This window comes from Pan paniscus, chromosome 5, assembly GCF_029289425.2.
Source record: "Pan paniscus chromosome 5, NHGRI_mPanPan1-v2.0_pri, whole genome shotgun sequence".
In the NCBI taxonomy this organism is placed as follows: Eukaryota; Metazoa; Chordata; class Mammalia; order Primates; family Hominidae; genus Pan; species Pan paniscus.
The window spans coordinates 118965734-118986571 of NC_073254.2; the positions used below are offsets into that span (position 1 = coordinate 118965734).

Below are 20838 nucleotides of genomic sequence, written 5' to 3' on the forward strand. Positions count from 1 at the left end.
TAAAAAAACTAAAAAAAAAATATTAATAATTCCAAGGTAATAGCACTACCTGCCTAGACCAAAAATTACAGTTAGGAGAATATAGAATAGAGTTAGTATAGAAAAAAAAATGACACTTAGAGAAACTATGGATTAAACAGAATAAGCATTCATCTCACAATCTTATTAATATTCTTATTTTTAATAGCAAATCATCTTTAACATAACTAATAAAAAGTTAAGCATGTATTGCCCATAGTTAAACTGTAATATGAATTAAAGTGGATTGTTACTTATTACTGGTTTTTGTATTTGGTTATTATTAACTAGCAATATGAAAATATATACTTAATAGTTTATCCAGAAACACTAATGCCAAACCAAAACAAAAGCAGTGAAATTAGTTAAAACATGATTTTGTCTAGTTTTTCCAAAATCAAAATATACAACACATCAAATTATATATAACTTACCAATGCTCAATTACCGATGCTCAGTAAACATTAATATCTAAAGATTAAAAATCTATAGTGTTATATCCAATACTGCTGCTAAATATTTTTGGCTTACCTCATAAGGTAGTTTATCAAAATACCCATTATTTGGCCCTTCCCCGAGGACAGCACTGCTAAATTTTTTGTTAAGACTGTCCATTCCACAACCATCCTTTTCTGCATAGGCATCATCTTCTATATCATTGATGTCAATAAGTGAAGTCTTGAGAGAAATCACTGGCTTGTCCTTCACACCATGTAGCACAACTGCATCTAATTCAGTGTAATAATCCAGAAGTGAACTATTTACTTCCAGTCGTATAAGATTTGTGGGGAAATTTATCTGCTTAATACAAGGTTTAAACTGGCGAGCTTGGGAAGCATTCACCTTCGTAGGTCTCTCTGACCAAAGAATCTCCCATCTGCCAAAAAAAGAAACTTCACTATAATACAGTTTAGAATGAGATCTACTGGTCCCTTAGGGTTATAGACCCATGCCCAATATGTCACAGTGTGAAACAAAGTCATCAAAATAAATAGAATCCAATATAAGTACTGTTACCAAGATATAAAAAACTTTAAAAAACCAAATGCCACAGACCTTATTAATTTATTTTTATAAGTCCCCAAACAGTCCTTTTTTACAGATTTCACATTGATCAGTTTAAAAACTGGAACATGTAGTTAGAGGTATCTGAACAACATTACATTTTACAAGATAAGTAAACCCAAAGAATAAAACACACAAAGATGAAGCTCCCTGTGTGCATGGCTTAAACCAACTGCGGAAACTAAACTGATCATTTTGCTTCACAAAGGTCTCCTGCTTCAGCTTTTCCATTTCTGTCACTAGCCTCATATAAATGCAAAACTTTCATATTATCTTTTTCTCTTTATTTTATCAAATCATTGTTTCATCAAATTTTTCAAGAAACTGTTTCTTGTATATGCCCTTCTCCTGAATTTCCATTTTTGCTATATTTAAGTTATCCTTATATCCTTAGTATCTAGCAAATATCTAAAGACATAAAAGGGGAATAACATTCTCCTATTCCTCCAAATGAACTCCTGCTTCCCAGCCAGATTAATCATTATTTTCCATGCAATAAACTTATTTCCACCTTTATGTCTTTGCTCGTGTTATCTTCCTCCCCATGAAATGCCCAACCCACTATTATCTGCATATCTGTTCTTCAAGGCCTAACTTATATTCCATCACCAGATAAGTCTTCTTATAAAACTATTTTCCAAAATTATTTAAAGATTCTTCATAATAATAGTATCATCAGGTACTTAATATACTCATATGTCAGTTAACTATTTCTCTAATATTATTTCTAATAAAGAGAAAATTAGAAACATTTAAAAATACTTCAATTATCATCTTTCCTCTATTCCTAATTATTTACTTTTGCTAGTAAAATTTTTTAATAAAGATTTTACATCAAAGAATAAGAATATTTTTAAGTCTCTCAATACACACTACAAACTGCTTTCAAAAAAGCTTATGCCAATAGTACATAAGAATGATCACTGAAAGCATTAAAAATAATCTCTAGTTTCATAGTGAGCCATATCTCCTTATGATGTAATTTGTAATTCACTGATTACTAATGACACTTAATTTTTTTATATATTCATTAATCATATGGGATTTTTTTCCACCAATAAATTGTTCGTTTATTTCCCTGGCCCAATGACCTACTGAGATCTAAGTAAAAACTGATAATGGCAACGCATAGAAGAAACTGAAAGAAAAAAAAAATGTGAAACTCAAGGGAGAAATCAGAGCCAAAATTATAGAAGCCATCAACATATAGGTACTCCAACTGTTTTTAGGCTCAGAAGGGACCAAGAAAAGCATACAGCCACAATCTTGGAAGAATGGAGAGGGAAGTATGGCAATTTCTACCTTCAGGAATAAAAGCAAACTCCAAAGGAATTCTAATAAACATATCACGAAGGGAATCAGGAATCACAGAATAGGGAACTTTAGCAGTAGGGACTTTTATTACAGTTTCTAGAACCTTTAAAATCCCATACTTGTTATTTTTGCTGATTCTCTCCTGAAATGTAGGAATAAAATCCATCAAACATAAACAGCCTGTGAGTATTTGTATTCAGAGGCAACATTAAAGTAGCAATGGATAAATTAGTTACACCCTATAACCAATCTTGCAAGGCAGGGAAAGAGTTCCAAAGAATAGAGCAGGCTGTGGCAGGTTTAATGAGGAAAGAGAAGCAGGCTGGGTATCTTCTTCTGGTGACAAGGCAGAAAAGCAAACCTGGAATGCCATCCTGAACCTAAGAATGTCCCTAGAGATTAACTGCTAAAATCAAGGGTTCCTAACGAAGGAATTGATTTGAATACTCTAATGTAAATACATGCAGCAAGACAGAGCTAGCCATATAGGTGCTAGGGAACAGAAGCATGAAACATCTAAAACAATGCTGGTGAGAAAATGTATGCCTAATTTTGGATACCTTATTTCCAAGAATCACAGAGTAAATTATAGAATACATGAAGAAATTCAAATTTTAGTCTTACTTTTTTGTCGCCACTGCAAATTGACACCAGACGATGCTGGAGGAACATCTCCAAGAAACAAGGACCCCTCAAGACCCTGTGAAATAACCACCTATACTGGTTTACAGCACATGTGAACTAAACCAGCCTACTTTGTTGTTTAGTTTCAATGGGGAGTTTTGGGAGGCTTAAGAAGAACACTGAAAATATAATAAAGAAATAACCTCTGCCAAGTTCTTAGCAATAAATAAATATGCACACAATACAGGTCTTCATGTATAATTTGAAATGCATTATAATGTAAATCAAATTAAAAATTATAAATATAAACATAAAGACATTGATTAGAACATAAATATTCAATTTTAATAATGCATTAATCTACAAAAAGTCCTCTCTAGCTACCTTGCAGAACATGCAAAACAGACAGGGTTAAGACGATGCTTTACACTGACTTCCTTAACATTTCTAGCATGTTTAAACATATTAGGATTAATGTTATTTTAGCATCATTCTTGCTTCTGACTTCTATATCGCATAAAGATTATTTAGTTACACATATATCAGAATCTGCAAAAATTATACTTAAAGTAGAATATCAGGATTGTATCTGTTTTTAGAAAGATTTTAAAATATGTCTAAATATTAAAAATTTCCAAGTAAATCATTAGTTTTTATATTTTACTTTTATTTTTCTTGATAACCTAAAAAGTAACAAGAAAAAAAAAGACAGAAAAATTATTTGAATTAACTATGAGACCAATACAAATAGACTTTCTGCTACCTGCATTAAGGTTTTTGTTTAAAATTCCCCAATAGAGCTAAAATGTATCATTTCTAAGTTAAAATGAGAAAGGTATCTATCTTACTCAACAAGAGAATATGAGAATTTCTTTTTATTCTGGAAAACTAAAGCCAGAATAATAAAAACTAGTCAGTGAAAACAAGAAAACAAACATAAACATACGCACATGTACATATGGGTACACACACATATACACACACACACACACACATATTCTGGAGAAAGCTCAACTCTTTTAATTCTCTAGCCCCAGGGCAGTGTTGATATGATTAATCTCCTTTAAGTCATGGCTTTTGTAATAGTACATTTACATGTTTAATATTATTCTCATACACTGTATTTATTTACTGGACAAATCTGACAAACTCTAATGTACTCTTTAAGTATTTTAAATCTCAAGTATCACATGTGCAAAATTCAGCCTGGAATGTCTTTGAGACTGGGCTTACAGTCTGCATCTGGAGCATTCAATTCTGGGATAGTAACCAACACAGCCCATTTAATGTTCTTTCTGTTGATTGTACTGGATGACTACTATGTGTCCAGTGCTCAGAAACAAACCACTCTATGACTGCTGACCTGTTATACCACTAAGAAACTTTCTCCAGGGCAACCAGGAAGCAGTGGGTAGATGAGAGGAAGAGAGATGTTTCATTAATGGAAACCAAAGAAAGCAAGTTTTCTAACCTGTATTCAGGCTTGAAGCCAGGCAGATGAGTACAAAAAGCTTCCTTGCAACCAAAATTTATCCTAGCCAGTAAGTATATCTAGTAGCCAGCAAAGAAAGTTATCTTGCCAACCCTGTTCCATTTCACTAGCTGAAAGTGAAGGAATAATAGGAAAACAGAAATAAAAGTAACAAGTATTCTGACAGGTCTATCTATTCACTCCCTGCCTCCCAGCCCATCTCTAATTGGAAACTAATAAACTAGCATGTGCTTAAAAAAAGAATTAACCAGTGAAGAGCTTGGTCAATTCTGAGTTAAATGACAAACTCATGTTTCTTGGCCCACATGACCAAGGTCCAGGTCATGACAAATTTGTGAAATCGTTACTTAAGCAACTGGATTTGGTAGCAAATTCTATGAAAGCCTCTTTTTTTCTCCCTGCTTTCTTAATTTCAATATTATATAGTTGGAGTGCTTTGAACACTGAAAAAAAATTCCACATCATTAAATTTCATTCCCAAATAACTTTATTCCAATTGGTTTCTTTAATCTGACCTCTATTTGTCATCTTCTTCTTCCCCATTTCCTTGTCTCTCTCTTCCAAATGGTAACCCTGAGCTAGCCTATTTTCTGAGTCTTACATAAGCATCCATTAAGATATTATTCACAGGACTAGGGCACTCTATAAAACCTGCAACCTCCGCCTTCTGGTTTCAAGTGATTCTCCCGCCTCAGCCTCCCGAATAGCTGGAATTACAGGTGCCCGCCACCACGCCTGGCTAATTTTTGTATTTTTAGTAGAGACGGGGTTTCACCATGTTGGCCAGGCTGGTCTCAAACGCTTGACCTTGTTATCCGCCCCCCTCAGCCTCCCAAAGTGCTGGGATTACAGGCGTGAGCCACCATGCCAGGCCTTTTTCTTTTGCTCTTAATAAGGTACTAGGCAAGAAATGAAGAGACTTTAAGATCTGGTAGAACTACCTGTAACTTCTCCACTTCATTTACTGAACAAAGAAATGCAATCACATGAAATAGGAAAAGACTGGTTTTAAATTTTAAATGTTCTGGGACTAAAAGAAGTCAATTTCCTGCAAATTCCTGAGCTACTCCAACACATCCTTGTTTGTTAACTCCTAAGGGAGGGATATAAAATTAAAATAATAGGCACTGTAGCCCACTGGGTTCCCAAACAGTAGTACATGATGGAGTTTTCCATCACTAAATGTGAGAATGCACATTTAGTATGCACCTATCACACATATATGTTCTTATAACATTGAAAGAAATCTTTATTCAAGATTCTGATCATGCTGATTTCTTGGTATAAACTGAGTTGCTTGAGTAATCATTTCACAAATTTGTCATGATCTTGTCCTTTCAACTTTGTGGGCCAAAAAACATGATTTTGTCATTTAACTCAGAATTGACCAAGCTCTTCACTGGTTAATTTTTTTTGAACAGATGCATAAACTTTTATGAAATAATGGTGATGACAGATAACCTTGGCATTTTGTTTGTCTTTTTACTGTATGTTAATTTAGCAAAGTAAATAATCTGACAAGTCTATGAGTTCCCGAATTTTTATGATGATTATTATGTTACTAGTTTATTGTGACTGACTCCTCCCACCTGAACTCCATTCACATGCACATCCCCCATCTCATCAGTTCTATGTGCCACCCTGCAGATGGGCTTGCTTTGCTCCTAAGGGTTTACACTTACAACCTTCTTCACAGAACTACCTTGGGCTTCATCTAGGGAGTGACATGTGCCTAGAAGATTGACAGTCCCCCTTTCCCACCCTTCCAGCCCATGGTAAAAGTCTGGCTGGTGCAGGAGTATAAGGGCCCAGCTCTCTAGCAACTTTGCCTCCCAGCAGACTGGGACTTCACATGATATTGCATCCTTGCTTGATTTTTCCCATCATGCTTTCCCTACTCCTTTACTAGCTTCTCCTAGAGTATCTCCATAAAAAAATTTCCACAAAAATTTCCATAAAAATTGCACAGGAATAGTCACCTCAAGATATTCTTCTGGGAAGCTGGATCCAAAAAAATCTATAAAATCCCAAAGTCTAGAAACCCCTAGTTTAGATCTTAAGAATGTTACTCCCATGTCTCCAGTTGCCAACAGCTTATTCTCTGCATTCTTGGACTTTTCTCACTTCTTCAAACACCATGATCTTAGCTCATGATCTCACCTTCAAATGTGCTGTTGTCTCTCCTCCTTTCCTATCCACACTGGAGCCTCACTCAACCCTCAGGTCCCAGGTAAGTCACTTCCCCAGGGAAGCCTTCTCTGAGCCCATAGATTAGGTTCTCCCCTCTGCCAATACATGTTCCTCATGGTCCTCTTCTAGGCTGGCCTGTAAGCTCAAAAAAGAGCCATCTCTGTCTGACTCTCTACTTGGTTCCTAGCAGTGAACTGGCAGAGAGGGTGTTCAATAAATGTTTCTGATTGTATAAAAAATTCACCCAAATGTTAACAGTTACTGAATCTGGGCAGAAGAATTGCAGATTTTTTTCATATATATTTTCCTTTTTTTTTGGTATTTTCTAGATTATTTTTAAACAATGAAACATCTATTGATTTCATAATCAGTAAAATTTAAAAAGGCTTTTTCTTATATCTTAATAATATATTGGTCACCTTTTTTTCTCTTAAAATGTAATGGTATTTTCAGTAGACTAAAGCTGAAAATCAGTAAAGAAAATTAGAGATACAGGTATAAATAAAGTTTTAACTTTAATCACAACCATATACCAATAACTCTCAGTAACCCAAGAGCATGATTTGTACTTAAAATTAGTTATGCAGCTGTTAAGTTTTAGACTGGAGAAAACACATTACATGTTCCATTGATCTCCTCCCTAAATCTTTTCAGATTTTTGGAAAAAAGTAGGTAACTTTGTAAGAAGAATGTCAGAGTCCTAATAAAACAATTCTCATATAAGAAAAGATCCTGCCATGCACGGTGGCTCCCATCTGTAATCCCAGCACTTTGGCAGGCCGAGGCAGGCGGATCACCTGAGGTCAAGAGTTCGAGACCAGCCTGCCCAACCTGGTGAAACCCCATCTCTACTAAAAATACAAAAATTAGCCAGGCATGGTGGCACGCACCTGTAATCCCAGCCGCTCAGGTGGCTGAGGCAGGAGAATCTCATTAACCCGAGAGGCAGAGGTTGCAGTGAGCCAAGATCGTGCCACTACACTCCAGCCTGGGCGACAGAGTGAGACCCTGTCTCAAAACAAAACAAAAGATCCTACTCCATTTTTTCCTCTTAGGGAGAAAACAAAAATCTGATTTTAATTAAGGTATGCTGGCTTTCTGAGTTTAAAAAATGACTAATAACATTATTTGCAATGAATTATTAGGTAGTTCTGGAAAAAAAAGTAAAGATTATACCAGCAATCTCCAAGTTGAGCTGTACTCTGTATGTTTTCTGGCAGGCCCTGGAAGTATTCCCTTAGAGATGAGGGGACAGAGATATCAGAGGAGCTGCATGTTACGGAGGTAGCAGCTGACCTCTGCCCGCCTCCTCCTGCACTGGAAGCTGGCCATCCCTACAGTTGAACAGGTGCCCTGATCTGCTCTCAGGCTAGAATGAGAGCGGGGATTTTTATTTATTTTGTTCACTGCTCGCTGACACATCTCTAATACCTAGAACAACACCTAGCACATTAGGTAGGCACTAAAATATTTAATGAACGAGTGATTTAATAAAGTGATATGAAGTCCTAGAAACTGCTAAGATCCATGAGTAATAGAAAAAATGAGCAAATAATATGATCAGATAGTTAAAGGAAAAAGAAATATAAATGGCTTTTAAACATATGAAAAGATTTCAACCTCAGAGATAATAAAAGAATTTTAACAGTTAACATGAGATAACATTTTTCACCTATTAAATTGCAAAAATATTGAAATTTATTAACATACTCTGTAGGCGAGGCTTTGGCAAAACACCCATGTACATGCCCTGCTAGTGGGAATATAAATAGTACAGACTCTTTGGAGAGAAATTTGGCATTACATATGAAAATTACAACTGTTAAAAATTAAAATTAAATGTAATTAAGAATAAATTGTTAAAATGCAAAAAAAAATGTTAAACATTACAAAATTATCAAATTATCCTTGGTTGAGTAGCCTTCTTCTAGGAAATTTATCCCACAGATATACTTGCACACATGCAAAGTGACTTATGATAAGGTCATTCCCTGCATTAATGTTTATAAGAGCAAAAGACTAGAAACAACTAAGTGCCCATCAATGGGGGACTAGTTAATAAGTTGGGGTTCATACACACTATGCATTACTTGCAAATGCAGGAAAGAATGAGGAAGCTCTCTTTGTACTTACAAGAAAAGATCCAATATATACTACTGTGTGAAACAAGGTACAGAACAATGTGATAAATATGCTTACTTTTGTGTATAAAAATATAAAATTATATTTGTATTTGCTTGTGTCTGCACAAAGAAATTCTGGAAAGATACAAAATGAGCTGATAAAAGTGGTTTCTTCGAGGGAGGAATGGGTCCTAGGCACATGGAGAACAGGGTACATGTGAGACTGCATTATATTAATATTTTTTAAAATTAGGAGGTTGAATGACAAAAACGAGAGCCAAGGAGCTGTTATGCAAAACAGGCTTGTAGGGAGAATGCATGAATTACTTAAAGCAACATTGATTTTTAAATGAATATGGGTGTTGCAAAAACATTCAACTAACGTTAAACCAAATCCCCTAAGGACCTCCTCTGAAGTGTCACTCATAGGCCTATTGTGAGTTGTTGAAAAGATTTAAAAGTAGTAACATGATGCCTGTTTGAAAATATTTTCAAAGTCATATTTCATACTAACGTCTCAGAATGGCCCATGTCCCTGTGAGTTCAAATTGTGCTTTTTGGTTTTGGTAAATTTTATGAGATGCAAATATCATAAGCCATGAATATTACAGTATGAGGTATTACAGGTATAAAGCCTGCATTAAATCTTTATATGAGTGATCTCTCTTCCCCATCAGAAAACTAAGGAAAATTTTCAAAATCAAATTCAATTAAGTTACTTAAAAGAATGCTTGCAATAAAAAAGATCTCCAATATTAACAACCAAAACCTTTCTACCATATAACTTAGGTCATTAAAAAATTAGTCTTACCTTACTTCAGCTGGTGGATTTGGGGAATAAGGATTTGCAGAACAAGCGAGAATTCTAATGACTGCTCCGGGATGATAGGTTTCTAGAACATGAAGAGCTGTAGGATACACCTGTTGTTCAAAAGTAAGTTCCACATAGTCCTGGCTCTGAAAATTAGGTGGCGTCCTCTTGAATGGCAAGGAAGCACTAGGACACTGATCCCACCATGTCCCATAAGTTCGAAACACAGCTGTCTGAGTAAAGTCACCAGAACTTGGGAATACATTTGGTACACCAGCCAAATTCCACATAGTATAGGACATACTATTCTCACTTCCATAATGGGAACTGAAATCCACTACTTCTTTGGCATACTGGACTACCTCTGCATTGAGAGGGGAAGTCCGGCTGTTTGATTCTATAGTTCTATGGGTGTTCATCATTTCTCCTCTTGTAGCTGTCCTGGCTCGGCGCCGAAGGCATATATAATAAAACATGGTCAGAACTGTTAACATGGGAAAGACCGGTGACATCTAGATGTGAATTATGAAGCTTCAAAAGGTCAGGTGTCCTCAGTAAGATGCATGAACTCTTTGAAGGATGTTCTAAAAAAATGAATGGCTTGGTGAAATAAAATAATTTAAATAAGCAGAAAAATGCATGGATAAGGTAATGAACAGGCTCTACCCTCAATGTAATTTCTCAGAATGAAACTAAAAAAACAAGTTTTAAAATACAAATGTGAAGTCTGGTATAAATAAATGTTCTAATGTATTTTTAAGAAACCTAAATATTGTTATGCATACAATATGGGAAGCAAAACTATATTATAAGGCAATTGGAAGATATACAATCCAAAAAGCCGTATTTTATACAAAATTATAACCATCACTCAAGAAATACTAAGTCTTTGAATCTGAAAATTAAAATTATTTAAATTATATGGTGAACCACTAAAATACTGCTGTAAATTCAAAATAATCTTAAGACATTGCTGTAATTTTACATGTTAACAAAAATTCCCTACTGTTAATTATTACTCTCTTTCAAACATACAGAATTCAGATTTCACATTATGGGAATATAGTTCTTTGGTGCTGACAGTTAATCCAGATGAACTACATTAACTGCCTTACACATCACAGATAACAGATCAGTGTTTAATTTATAACTCCTAGCATTATTTGTTAGGGCAGTCCATGGCTGGCTGGCATCTGGTTTGTTGCCAGCTACTCTTAGAAATCACTCACCCCAGATAGAATGGTCACAGGATACACATGGGAAATGCAAAAGTTGGCATTCATCCATGTACCCTGAACTTTGCATGCTGACTTCAGGTACAAATGCTGACATGTGACATTCTTTTACCTGTAAGAAAAGAGTTTTGGAAAATATTTTTATGTCCAAGTCACAAAGTCAAAATATCCAAAATTATAAATAGCCCCTTATTCAACCCTTCAAATCAAACAGGCCACATTTTTCTATTTTGTACAGAATTTTAAATAATGTATTTTTTAAATGTTATGATAGAATATAATAAAGATTTAATAATGAACGCTATCTATAAAGAGGTTGCAAACTCACAGCTTTTGTTTCAAACTATGTTTGTATACATATTTCACTGAGGCCAAACAGTGTTTTTTAAAAATTTGATCTAGTTTGTAACCTTTAACAATCAACAAGATCCCAAGAAGCATGAGCTCTCTCAGTGGCCACTCTCGTTCCCAGCCAGCTCCACTCATTTACAACATAGGCTGGGGCCCATCCTCATTGAGTAGGTAAACTTTTGTTGACAACAAGGAACTATAAAACAAACTTATTTTTGTACCTGTAAAGTCTTGAGTTTAACTTCTAAGAAGGGAGATGTACCAACTTTTTTTTTTTCGAGACAGGGTGTCTCTCTTGCCGCCCAGGCTGGAGTGCCCTGGGGCAATCTCGGCTCACCGTAACCTCTGCCTCCTGGTTTCAAGCGATTCTCATGCCTCATCCTCCTGAGTAGCTGGGACTACAGGCATACACCATCATGCCCAGCTAATTTTTTGTAGTTTTAGTAAAAACGGGGTTTCACCATGTTGGCAAGGCTGATCTCGAACTCCTGACCTCAGGTGATCTGCCTGCCTCGGCCTCCCAAAGTGCTGAGATTACAGGTGTAAGCCACCACGCCCTGCCCCAACTTTTCTTTAATAGAGCAATGCACTAGTCTTCCAAAACTTCAGCACTAAGATTATAAAACATTATTTGCACTAAATGTCCCTTCCACTCAAAAACCTCCAATGCCTTTTTCTTATCTGCAAGATATAATCTAAATTATTTGGTTTGGTATTTTAAGGCTCTCTTCAAGCTGGACCAATCTCTTCTTGTCTAACCCAGCAAACCCAATCAAGTTCTAACCACTCTTCGTATTTTACGTTAAGTCTCGCTTCCTCTATCATTTCTTTTCCAACCACTTTTTTCCACATCAGTAGCCTTACTTTCTGATACCTACTGGCACTGCATTTTTATGAGATATATACCTTAGTTCCACTAGGGTTTATATTAGGAATAAATCTCTTGAAGGAGGGAATCTAGCCAAAGATCTTTATTTCTCAAAGTACACAGTACATAATAGGCACAAAATATTTGACATGTTGATAGAAAGGTGATGAGCAAACTAAAAATTATAAAAATCTAAAATAATTTTAAATTGTATAACAGCATCCCTTTGCCTCTCAAACCCAAACAGATCCAAACACACTGAAATATTTAAAAATATAAGCACTGAAACACTACTTAAATAACTGAACTTGAAAGAAGTGCAGAGAATCCACAGTAGTAAGAAACTAAGAAGAAAGTTAGCTGGGCATGGTGGCTCACGCCTGTAATCCCAGCACTTTGGGAGGCTGAGGCAGGTGGATCACCTGAGGTCAGGAGTTTGAAACCAGCTTGACCAACACAGAGAAACCCCGTCTCTACTAAAAATATAAAATTAGCCAGGCATGGTGGCACATGACTGTAATCCCAGCTACTCGGGAGAGTGAGGCAGGAGAATCGCTTGAATCCAAGAGGTGGAGATTGCAGTGAGCCAAGATCATGCCATTGCACTCCAGCCTGGGCAACAAGAGAAAAACTCCGTCTCAAACAAAAAAAAAAGAAAGAAAGAAAGTCAATGAGCAGAAAAAAGAAAGTCAATGAACAGAGGTCAGGGGCTGAAGCTAACATGACTCATGGAACCAGTTACAGGCCATAATGGTTACAAGGGGACTCCCTAACACCCATTCAGAGACGTTATTTAAAGACACAGGTCACAGTTGGAAGGACCTTCATAAAGCCAAAACTCTCAAAGGATCACCCTATCCACGAAACCAGGACTATAAAAACTTAGCTTACTGGCCAGGAAACCCAAGTAGCCATGACATCAACTAAGGCAATGGGGGGAAAGTCACCAGAGGAAATCAGAACCATATGAGGCATGAACCATGCATAGAGTGTGGGCCTAAATTCACACAACCTTCATGGTTTAGAATCCCACCCTATCCTCATGCAAAAAACTGAAAAAAGAAAAGTAGTCCTGAACTGGTAAAACTTTAGGACCTGGTAAGAGCAAATGTGAAAACTCTTTGCAGGAATGCTTCCAAAACATACAACAGACTAAACCTTTACTAATGATGCATCACAGTAAAAAGTTACAGACCAGAATAGAAAATGAACCATGATGAGAGATAGTCAGTGGACTCACCAAATGGAGGGATTTGCAGCACAAGAAATAACAGAATAACCAGAATAAGACTTTTTCCAAAGAAGGGCAACAAAGCATATATTAAAATAAATAGGCTGGGCATGATGGCTCACACCTGTAATCCCAGCACTTTGGGAGGCCCAGGTGGGAGAATCACTTGAGCCCGGCGGGGCGGAAGTTGCAGTGAGCCGAGATTGCACCACTGCACTCCAGCCTGGGTGACAGAGCCAGACCCTGTCTCAAACAAACAAATAAATAAATAAGGTGTTTCTGTAGCACACACTTAATGGATGTGCTCATGAGTCAATGAACCAGATTCACCTCAGGACATATAATAGCAAGTACTGAAGTATGTCATGTTATAATTGGGGGAAAAATAACTACCTGTTATATTACTTCTTTATTCAAACATTTCACCTACCACAAGTATAAATTTGTCAAATTAAAAATATATATATTTAAGGCTGAGGCTGGAGGATAACTTGAGCCCAGAAGTTCAAGGCTGAAGTGAGTCATGATCGTGTCACTGTACTCCAGCCTGGACCACAGAGCAAGACCCCGTTTCAAAAACAGACAGACAACTTTTTGCCACTCAAGTCTCAATCCTTAACAAAAAAAATTGAAATGGTACAAATCTTTCTTTTACCATATACACTTTATTTCAAAATAGGGCTGCAGATAAATTAAGAACCATTTTCCAAAGAAGTTGAGTATTCTCTTTTCAAAAAGAAAAAGAATTAACAAGTTAAACTGCAAAAATAAAATTTAGGAAATAAAGAACAACCTATAACATGTATTCAAATCAACTGACAAATCAGCTAATTTAGAAGACTATGGATGTGTTATTCCTGGAAACCATCAAGGGAAGGACAGAAAACCATCTGCCACAGTGGATGAATAAGTTGACTGCTTAATCTCTGGACATCACTTCTCACTCCACGGTCTATAAATTGCTTCAACTAAGCTCCTCCCCCTTTCTTTATAAAACTGTGTTGTGCATTTTTGGCAAAAAGATTTTAGACAAATTGTGAAAGTCGAATTCTGTTTGACATACCAAGCTACAAACTTTGAAACTGTTTCCCAGCTTTTACCATTGTAGATTATAAGATAATATCAAAAGCAAGACTGTCATATGGGCAATATTATGTTTAAGCTGTGTTAAAGTTAAGCAAAATTTTGCATTGAGGCAACATATGTAAAAGTGAGTTATAAACTGTAAATATATGTGTTATATGTTCAAACTTCTTCAATATAGAAATGTAAAATGGATGCTTTAGTTTTTTTCAACTATGGATAAAAATAATATTTAATGCTAATTTTTTCAGGAAATAAAGTTAAAAATGGCAAAAGAAATTTTTAAAGGAAGGAAATGCAGAGTCTGATATACCAAAAAAGCAAATATATTTATTCTTTTTCCAGCAGTGCTATTTGGAAAATGTTATAGAAGTTAAAACCTGTTTTTGAAAATAAGCAAGGCATAGAAATAAAAAAGAGAAATGTACAAACCCATTGCTAACGTCCTTCATTGATTCTAAACTCCTTTCCAATCTACTAAGATGACACATAAAAGTGTTTTAGGGGTGGGGAAGAACATATGGAGAAGAAAGGATAGCTCTCTCTACTTTTCCCTGGGAAATGAAGCTGAAAAAGGGAATGGAGCCATTGTCTCAGGACTCATGTGGAGAGCTACGACCAACGCAGAAGTCCAAATTGTCCAGGCGCTGTCTGGACTTTTGCCAAGGCATGGAGGCAATTTGTGGTAACCAATGAATAGCCCTATGGGCAATGAACCAAGTGTAAAAGATACAATAACTCTATTTTATGAGGAGAATGGGATTCAAAGATAAAATTATTTTTCCCACCTGGTGCAAATAAATAAATATTAGTCAGGAACACTTAATTTGTCCAAAAGAGTGATTATAAAATGGACCTTCTAGGAGACATTTTCTTTTTTTGTTCTTTCAAAAAGCTATTTTAAGGACTCACAACATATAAAAATATTATTTTCCATTTAGAATAAGTCAGAATTAGGGGGATCTTCATTTCATTTGTTGCTTAATCCAATCACTGATAAGCAATGACTATGAAGTGAGAAATTCTCTACACTGAACATTTATACTAGCACAATCAAGGAATACCAAAACAACAGCCATTTTAACTTGTATCATGAGACTTTCATACTCCTTGGGAAACAACTTGCTTTTATACAACATGATTTTATTATAATACAACTTAGGTTTAAACCACATCTTCCATATTATAAAATGCTTAACGAAGTTAAATAATACAATTACAGAGAAAGCAGTAATAGTGGAAAAGAGAAATTAAGAGGTATAGACAAGGGAGAACATATGTTTCCTACTGAGATTTGAAGTGAGATGGGGAATCGATGAGGCGGAGAGAAGCAGGATGGCAGGAGCTGCCGAGAAGTCGGCTTGTACTTCGAAGGGAAAAAGAGGAAGGAAAAGGACTGTTAATAAAATAACAAAGGCAGCAATCAGAATGAACCAGAGCCAGGACAGCGTAAAGGCTAGGTTCACAGTGAGATGAAAGAACCTGAAAACAAGTTTAAAACTCAAAAGAGGATTATTCTCAAGTTATACTACAGTGAAAAAACATGGAAAAACACAAAAAGGACAGGCAATAAGGCACAGGCATACATACAAGGCAAATTGTAACACAATATTTACTTGCAAAAGAGCCCACAGAGACATGTCAATGAAGTCATAGAAAAAAAAAAAAAGAGCAAGTTTAGACAGCTTTGCTACATAGTACCAAAATGTAATTAGAATGCTCAATGTGGTAATGAATCAAGAAAAAAGGCCAACCCTTAAATGCTCATTATTTCTGAATCCTGCTGAAACTGATCAAGACATACTATTCTGAGGAAGGACTTTTCTGGTTGAATCTAGAAATCAAAACAGGGGAATGAAAGAAAGCATCAATGGAGAAAAGAGGGGAATGATAATGTGAATTTGATGTAGCATCTGAAATTCCTATCAGCTCTCTTTCCTGGCTGGCCCCCTCTAGCTTTTACACCAACTTGTGCTCTTATGCCCCCTCTTGCCTCTGGTAACTTCTCAGTCTCCTCCCAGGTTTTCTTCTTCCTAATTCTTCTCATATACACAGAGGTACCATTAAAGGAAGGCTGTCTTTTTGATAACATGATATACAAGAACATTCGATCTAACTTTGAGCCCGCCTTCCCCTTCCCTTTCATGTCCACACCCACTACCCTTGCTGTAGACCCACCAGAACCTCCACCACGCCCTCAGCAGCACTCCTGCTTTCATGCCTCAGCATCCTGAAATCTTCAACTGAGGCTGGATGGCTCTGGAATGCCCCCTCTCTTCCAATGCTTGGCACTCTCTTACTCATCCTTCAAGGTCAGGTTCATACTTTATCTACCATGCACCTTTCCTCTGCTCTTATATGTTCGTATTATTTGCTATTTCTTACATGCTGAAATATTTCTCTACCTGAATAGACTATGAACTCCTCAAGTTCGGAGAATATGCCTTAATTATAACCATACCCTTAGAGCCTAGCACATGCCAATATATGCTCAATAAACATTTGTTGTTTTACGGAGACTGGAAGAGTAGATGGCATAAGAGAATTAAAATGAATAAGTTTAAAATAAACACAGAGATGAAACCAGCAACTCTTCCTAAGGCACATGTAAACCAAAAAATGACGCAAGAAATGTTCCATATCTTGATACAGAGATAAAGAGAGGAAATGGGTAATAAAAATTGAAACGCAATAGGTAAGAATTAAATGTATGAACCTCTTTGAAGCCATCCAAGAAGGAATAGTACATATATTGAAATTTTACTGTTCAAAGAGAATGAAAAAAGTAGTAACTTCTGTTAGTACAAAAGCAGCTTCTGAATACATAAAAGAGTCTTGACTCTGGTCACAAAGAAACTCTGATTGAAATTAAAGAAAGATTCATGAAAGAGATGATTAGAGAGGTAAAAGAAAGCCATTTCCTCAAATACAATGATGTTTTTGCACTCCAAATCTATGTTAAAACAGTACGTTGATTATGGAGAACTGGAAAAACTATGGCTGAAAAAGAATTTCTTAAAGAGATAACCTACAAGTTAAGAGAGAAGAGACGGAGAATCGCTTGAACCCGGGAGGTGGAGGTTGCAGTGAGCCAAGATCGCACCACTGCACTCCAGCCTGAGCAACAGAGTGAGAGAGAGAGAGAGACAGAAGAGACAGGCCGTAATATAACAGCAAAGGTAATAAGACAGCTTAATATTGTTCTCGTATTAGATGTGATATAAAGGAGCAAAGGCCAAGCATTAGAAAAAGCTCCGCTTTTTCTTCATCATAATTATTGATATTCTAATTGTACTAGATCTTAAAAAACTAACATTGAAAAAATCTAACAGTGTCAGCATGGAAACTACTCAGGATGGTATCTTAAGGCTTTATATGCCTCTCTCTTACTCTAAGTAAATTCTTCCCCAGTTAAAACATTTTTATTATGACTGTATTTTTTAATCAGTAAGGCCCCAAAGTAGAAAAAATAGGTGGCGTTCTTACCTGAAACATATGGATCAAGAGGAAGACTGGAGACTCCTATCCAGCTTCAAAGCTTCTTGAAAATCCAAGCGAATGAAGCAAATGGAGAAGGCAAGGGAACCAGGCCAGGAAGAAAAATCTAAAAGCAGAGCAAAAATCTCAAAAACCAGAGGTAAACAGTACCACTCTCTTCGAGGAATCAAGGTAGATCTCAAAAATGCAAGGAAATAATCCAAAAAGTCTGGAATACATTAGACTGTGCAAAAACCTCTGGTGAGTTAATGAATAAAGGGCAGGAACTAAGCAAGAGGTACCCAAGAAGTCAAGTAGGAATGAATTTATCAGAAAACAAGAGATAAGATTTAGAACCAATTTAAACTAGGAATTGAGAAAGGTTAGTTCTGCAGAATATGTTCTTTCTTTCCTAGACTTTCTTTAACAAGCATATCTAAACTTCTGAAATATTTCATAATCAATCTTTAGTAGCAAGAAAAGCAGAAAAAGGAATTGAAGGAATCTTTTTTTTTTTTTTAAGTAGAGCTATAGGATGAGTGGAATGGTTTTTTGTTTTGTTTTTTTTTTTTCTGATATAATGGATCTGGAAACCCTCTTCCTGCCCAACATGCTATCTCACAAAGTGACAAGAAAGGATATGTTTCTAATTACACAGGTACGATGATACAACATAACTTAGAAATAGATTCCACTGTTATATTACCTATACATTACCTTTTTCTTCAGTGTTTAACGATGGGTAAGAATAAGCCATCTGAATGAGAAGAACTGTGACTCTGGAATAACCCTAAATCTTTAGCAGATATGCAATGATATTTAACTAAAATATTAAAAACTGGAGATATCTGGTTGAGGATAAATTTAAGGAACTTACTGAAGAAAGAAAAAATGATATTTTGTTTAAGTCATACTAATTATGTGAATTTACTTTAGCCAAATACTAGCCATATATTTTTGTACATTAACATAGAGAACATTTTACCTAGAAAAAAATATAGTGGATTTACACCCTGCCTAACAAAAATCCAAGGACAATACACCTGTCATAGCTTGCCATTATAGCTAAAATAGCAACTAATTAAAATGGTGTAATACTGTTAAATTAACTTTAGTATAAAATGTACCCCACTTTAAGCATATAATTTGATGAGTTTTGACAATGACAGAAACCAACATAACCACCACCAAAATCAAGATACAGAATATTACCACTAGCCTAAAAGGATCCCTGGTCAATCACCCATCCACAACCTATGCCAAGCAAAAACTGATCTGCTTTCTGTCACTACAAACCAGATTGTCCTTTATTCCAGAATTATATGAAAGTGAAATAATATGGTATGTATGGCTAACCCTTAACACAGGTTTGAACTGTGTGGGTCCACTTATATGTGCCTTTTCTTCTGTCTCTGCGATCTCTGAAACAGCAAGACTGACCCATCCTCTTCCTCCCTCTTAGTCTATTTAACATGACGACAATGAGGATGAAGACCTTTATGATGACCTATTTCCACTTAATGAAGAGTAAATATATTTTCTCTTCCTCATGATTTTCTTAATATTTTCTTTCTCTAGCCTATTTCATTGTAAGAATACAGTATACAATACATATAACATATAAAACATATATTAACCAACTGTATATGTTATCAGTAAGGCTTCCAGTCAACCATAGGCTATTCAGTGGTAGTTAAGCTTATGGGGAGTAAAAAATTACAGCTGGATCAACTGCATGGGGGATTGGCACCCCAACCTTCATGTTGTTTGAGGATCAACTGTATTATTTTGTGTCTAGCTTATTTTGTTCAGTCTATCTTCCAGATTTACCCATGATGCTATGTGTTAAGAGTAGTTCAGTTCCTTTTTATTCTGAATCAAATCCCATTATACAGTTGACCCTTGAACGATGTATGCGATTGGGACACTGACCCCCTATGCAGTAAAAAAATCTGAATATAGGCTGGCATAGTGGCTCATGCCTCTAATCCCAGCATTTTGGGAAACTGAGGCAGGTGGATCACCAGAGGTCAGGAGTTTGAGACCAGCCTGGCCAATAGGGAAAAACCCTGTCTCTACTAAAAATACAAAAATTAAATGGTTGTGGTGGCACACACCTATAATCCCAACTACTCAGGAGGCAGGAGAATCACTTGAACCTGGGAGGCAGAGGTTGCAGTGAGCCGAGATTGTGCCACTGCACTCCAGCCTGGGTGACTTCGTCTCAAAAAAAAAAAAAAAAAATCTGAATATAACTTTAGACTCACCCAAAACTTTACTAATAGGCTACTGTCGACCAGAAGGCTTACCAATAACATAAACAGTTGATTAACATATTTTGTAAGTTATATAATTTATCTTATAATAAAGTAAGCTAGAGAAAAGTACTGTTAACAAAATCATAAGGAAGAGAAAATATATTGACTACTCATTAAGTGAAAGTGAATCACCACAAAGGTCTTCGATCTGATCTTCATGTTGAGTAGGCTGAAAAGGGAGGAGGAAGAGGAGGGGTGGTCCTTGCCATTTCAGGGTACAGGGTGAAAGTGATGGAGGAGGTGTAAAAAGAGGCAGGAGAGGCAGGCACACTCAGTGCAATTTTGTGGAAATATACTATAAATTCTGCCTGACTTTTTGCTATTTCATTTCTCCAAAAATATCTCTATACAGTACCAATCCTTCTTCCACCATTTGCTTTAGTTTCAGTGTCCATGTCATAGAAGGGTCCATGTTGTAAAAGAAGTCAAAACTGTCCAGAATAATTGGAACTTTCTGCCAAATTATCTAATGTCGATTTGTTTTCTGGCACTGCCTCTTTTATGTCTTCTTCCTCGTCATCTGGCACTAATTCAGAAACACTTGTCTCCACCAAGTCGTTTTCTGTTAACTCCTTTGGTGTGGAGTCTATTAGCTCTTGAATTTCTCTAAGATCCATATCTTGAAACCCTTCATCCTC

At 36.1% G+C, this 20838-nt stretch overlaps 1 protein-coding gene across 4 annotated transcripts in view; it reads right to left on the bottom strand.

Moving 5' to 3' along the window:
- FBXL4 (F-box and leucine rich repeat protein 4) overlaps nucleotides 1-20838 on the bottom strand; it is a 73675-nt gene that overhangs the window by 42863 nt on the left and 9974 nt on the right. For 2 of the 4 annotated variants that reach the window (XM_034962566.3, XM_034962563.3), the window contains exons 2-5: nucleotides 17892-18009; nucleotides 10867-10984; nucleotides 9638-10221; nucleotides 550-895 (exon numbers count right to left, since the gene is read on the bottom strand). In XM_034962566.3, the coding sequence (XP_034818457.1) occupies nucleotides 550-895; nucleotides 9638-10149 (858 nt within the window). In that variant the 5' untranslated portion in view covers nucleotides 10150-10221; nucleotides 10867-10984; nucleotides 17892-18009. The remainder of the gene's footprint in view (nucleotides 1-549; nucleotides 896-9637; nucleotides 10222-10866; nucleotides 10985-17891; nucleotides 18010-20838) is intronic. The other 2 variants (XM_055113976.2, XM_034962564.3) reach the window with 1 other exon arrangement.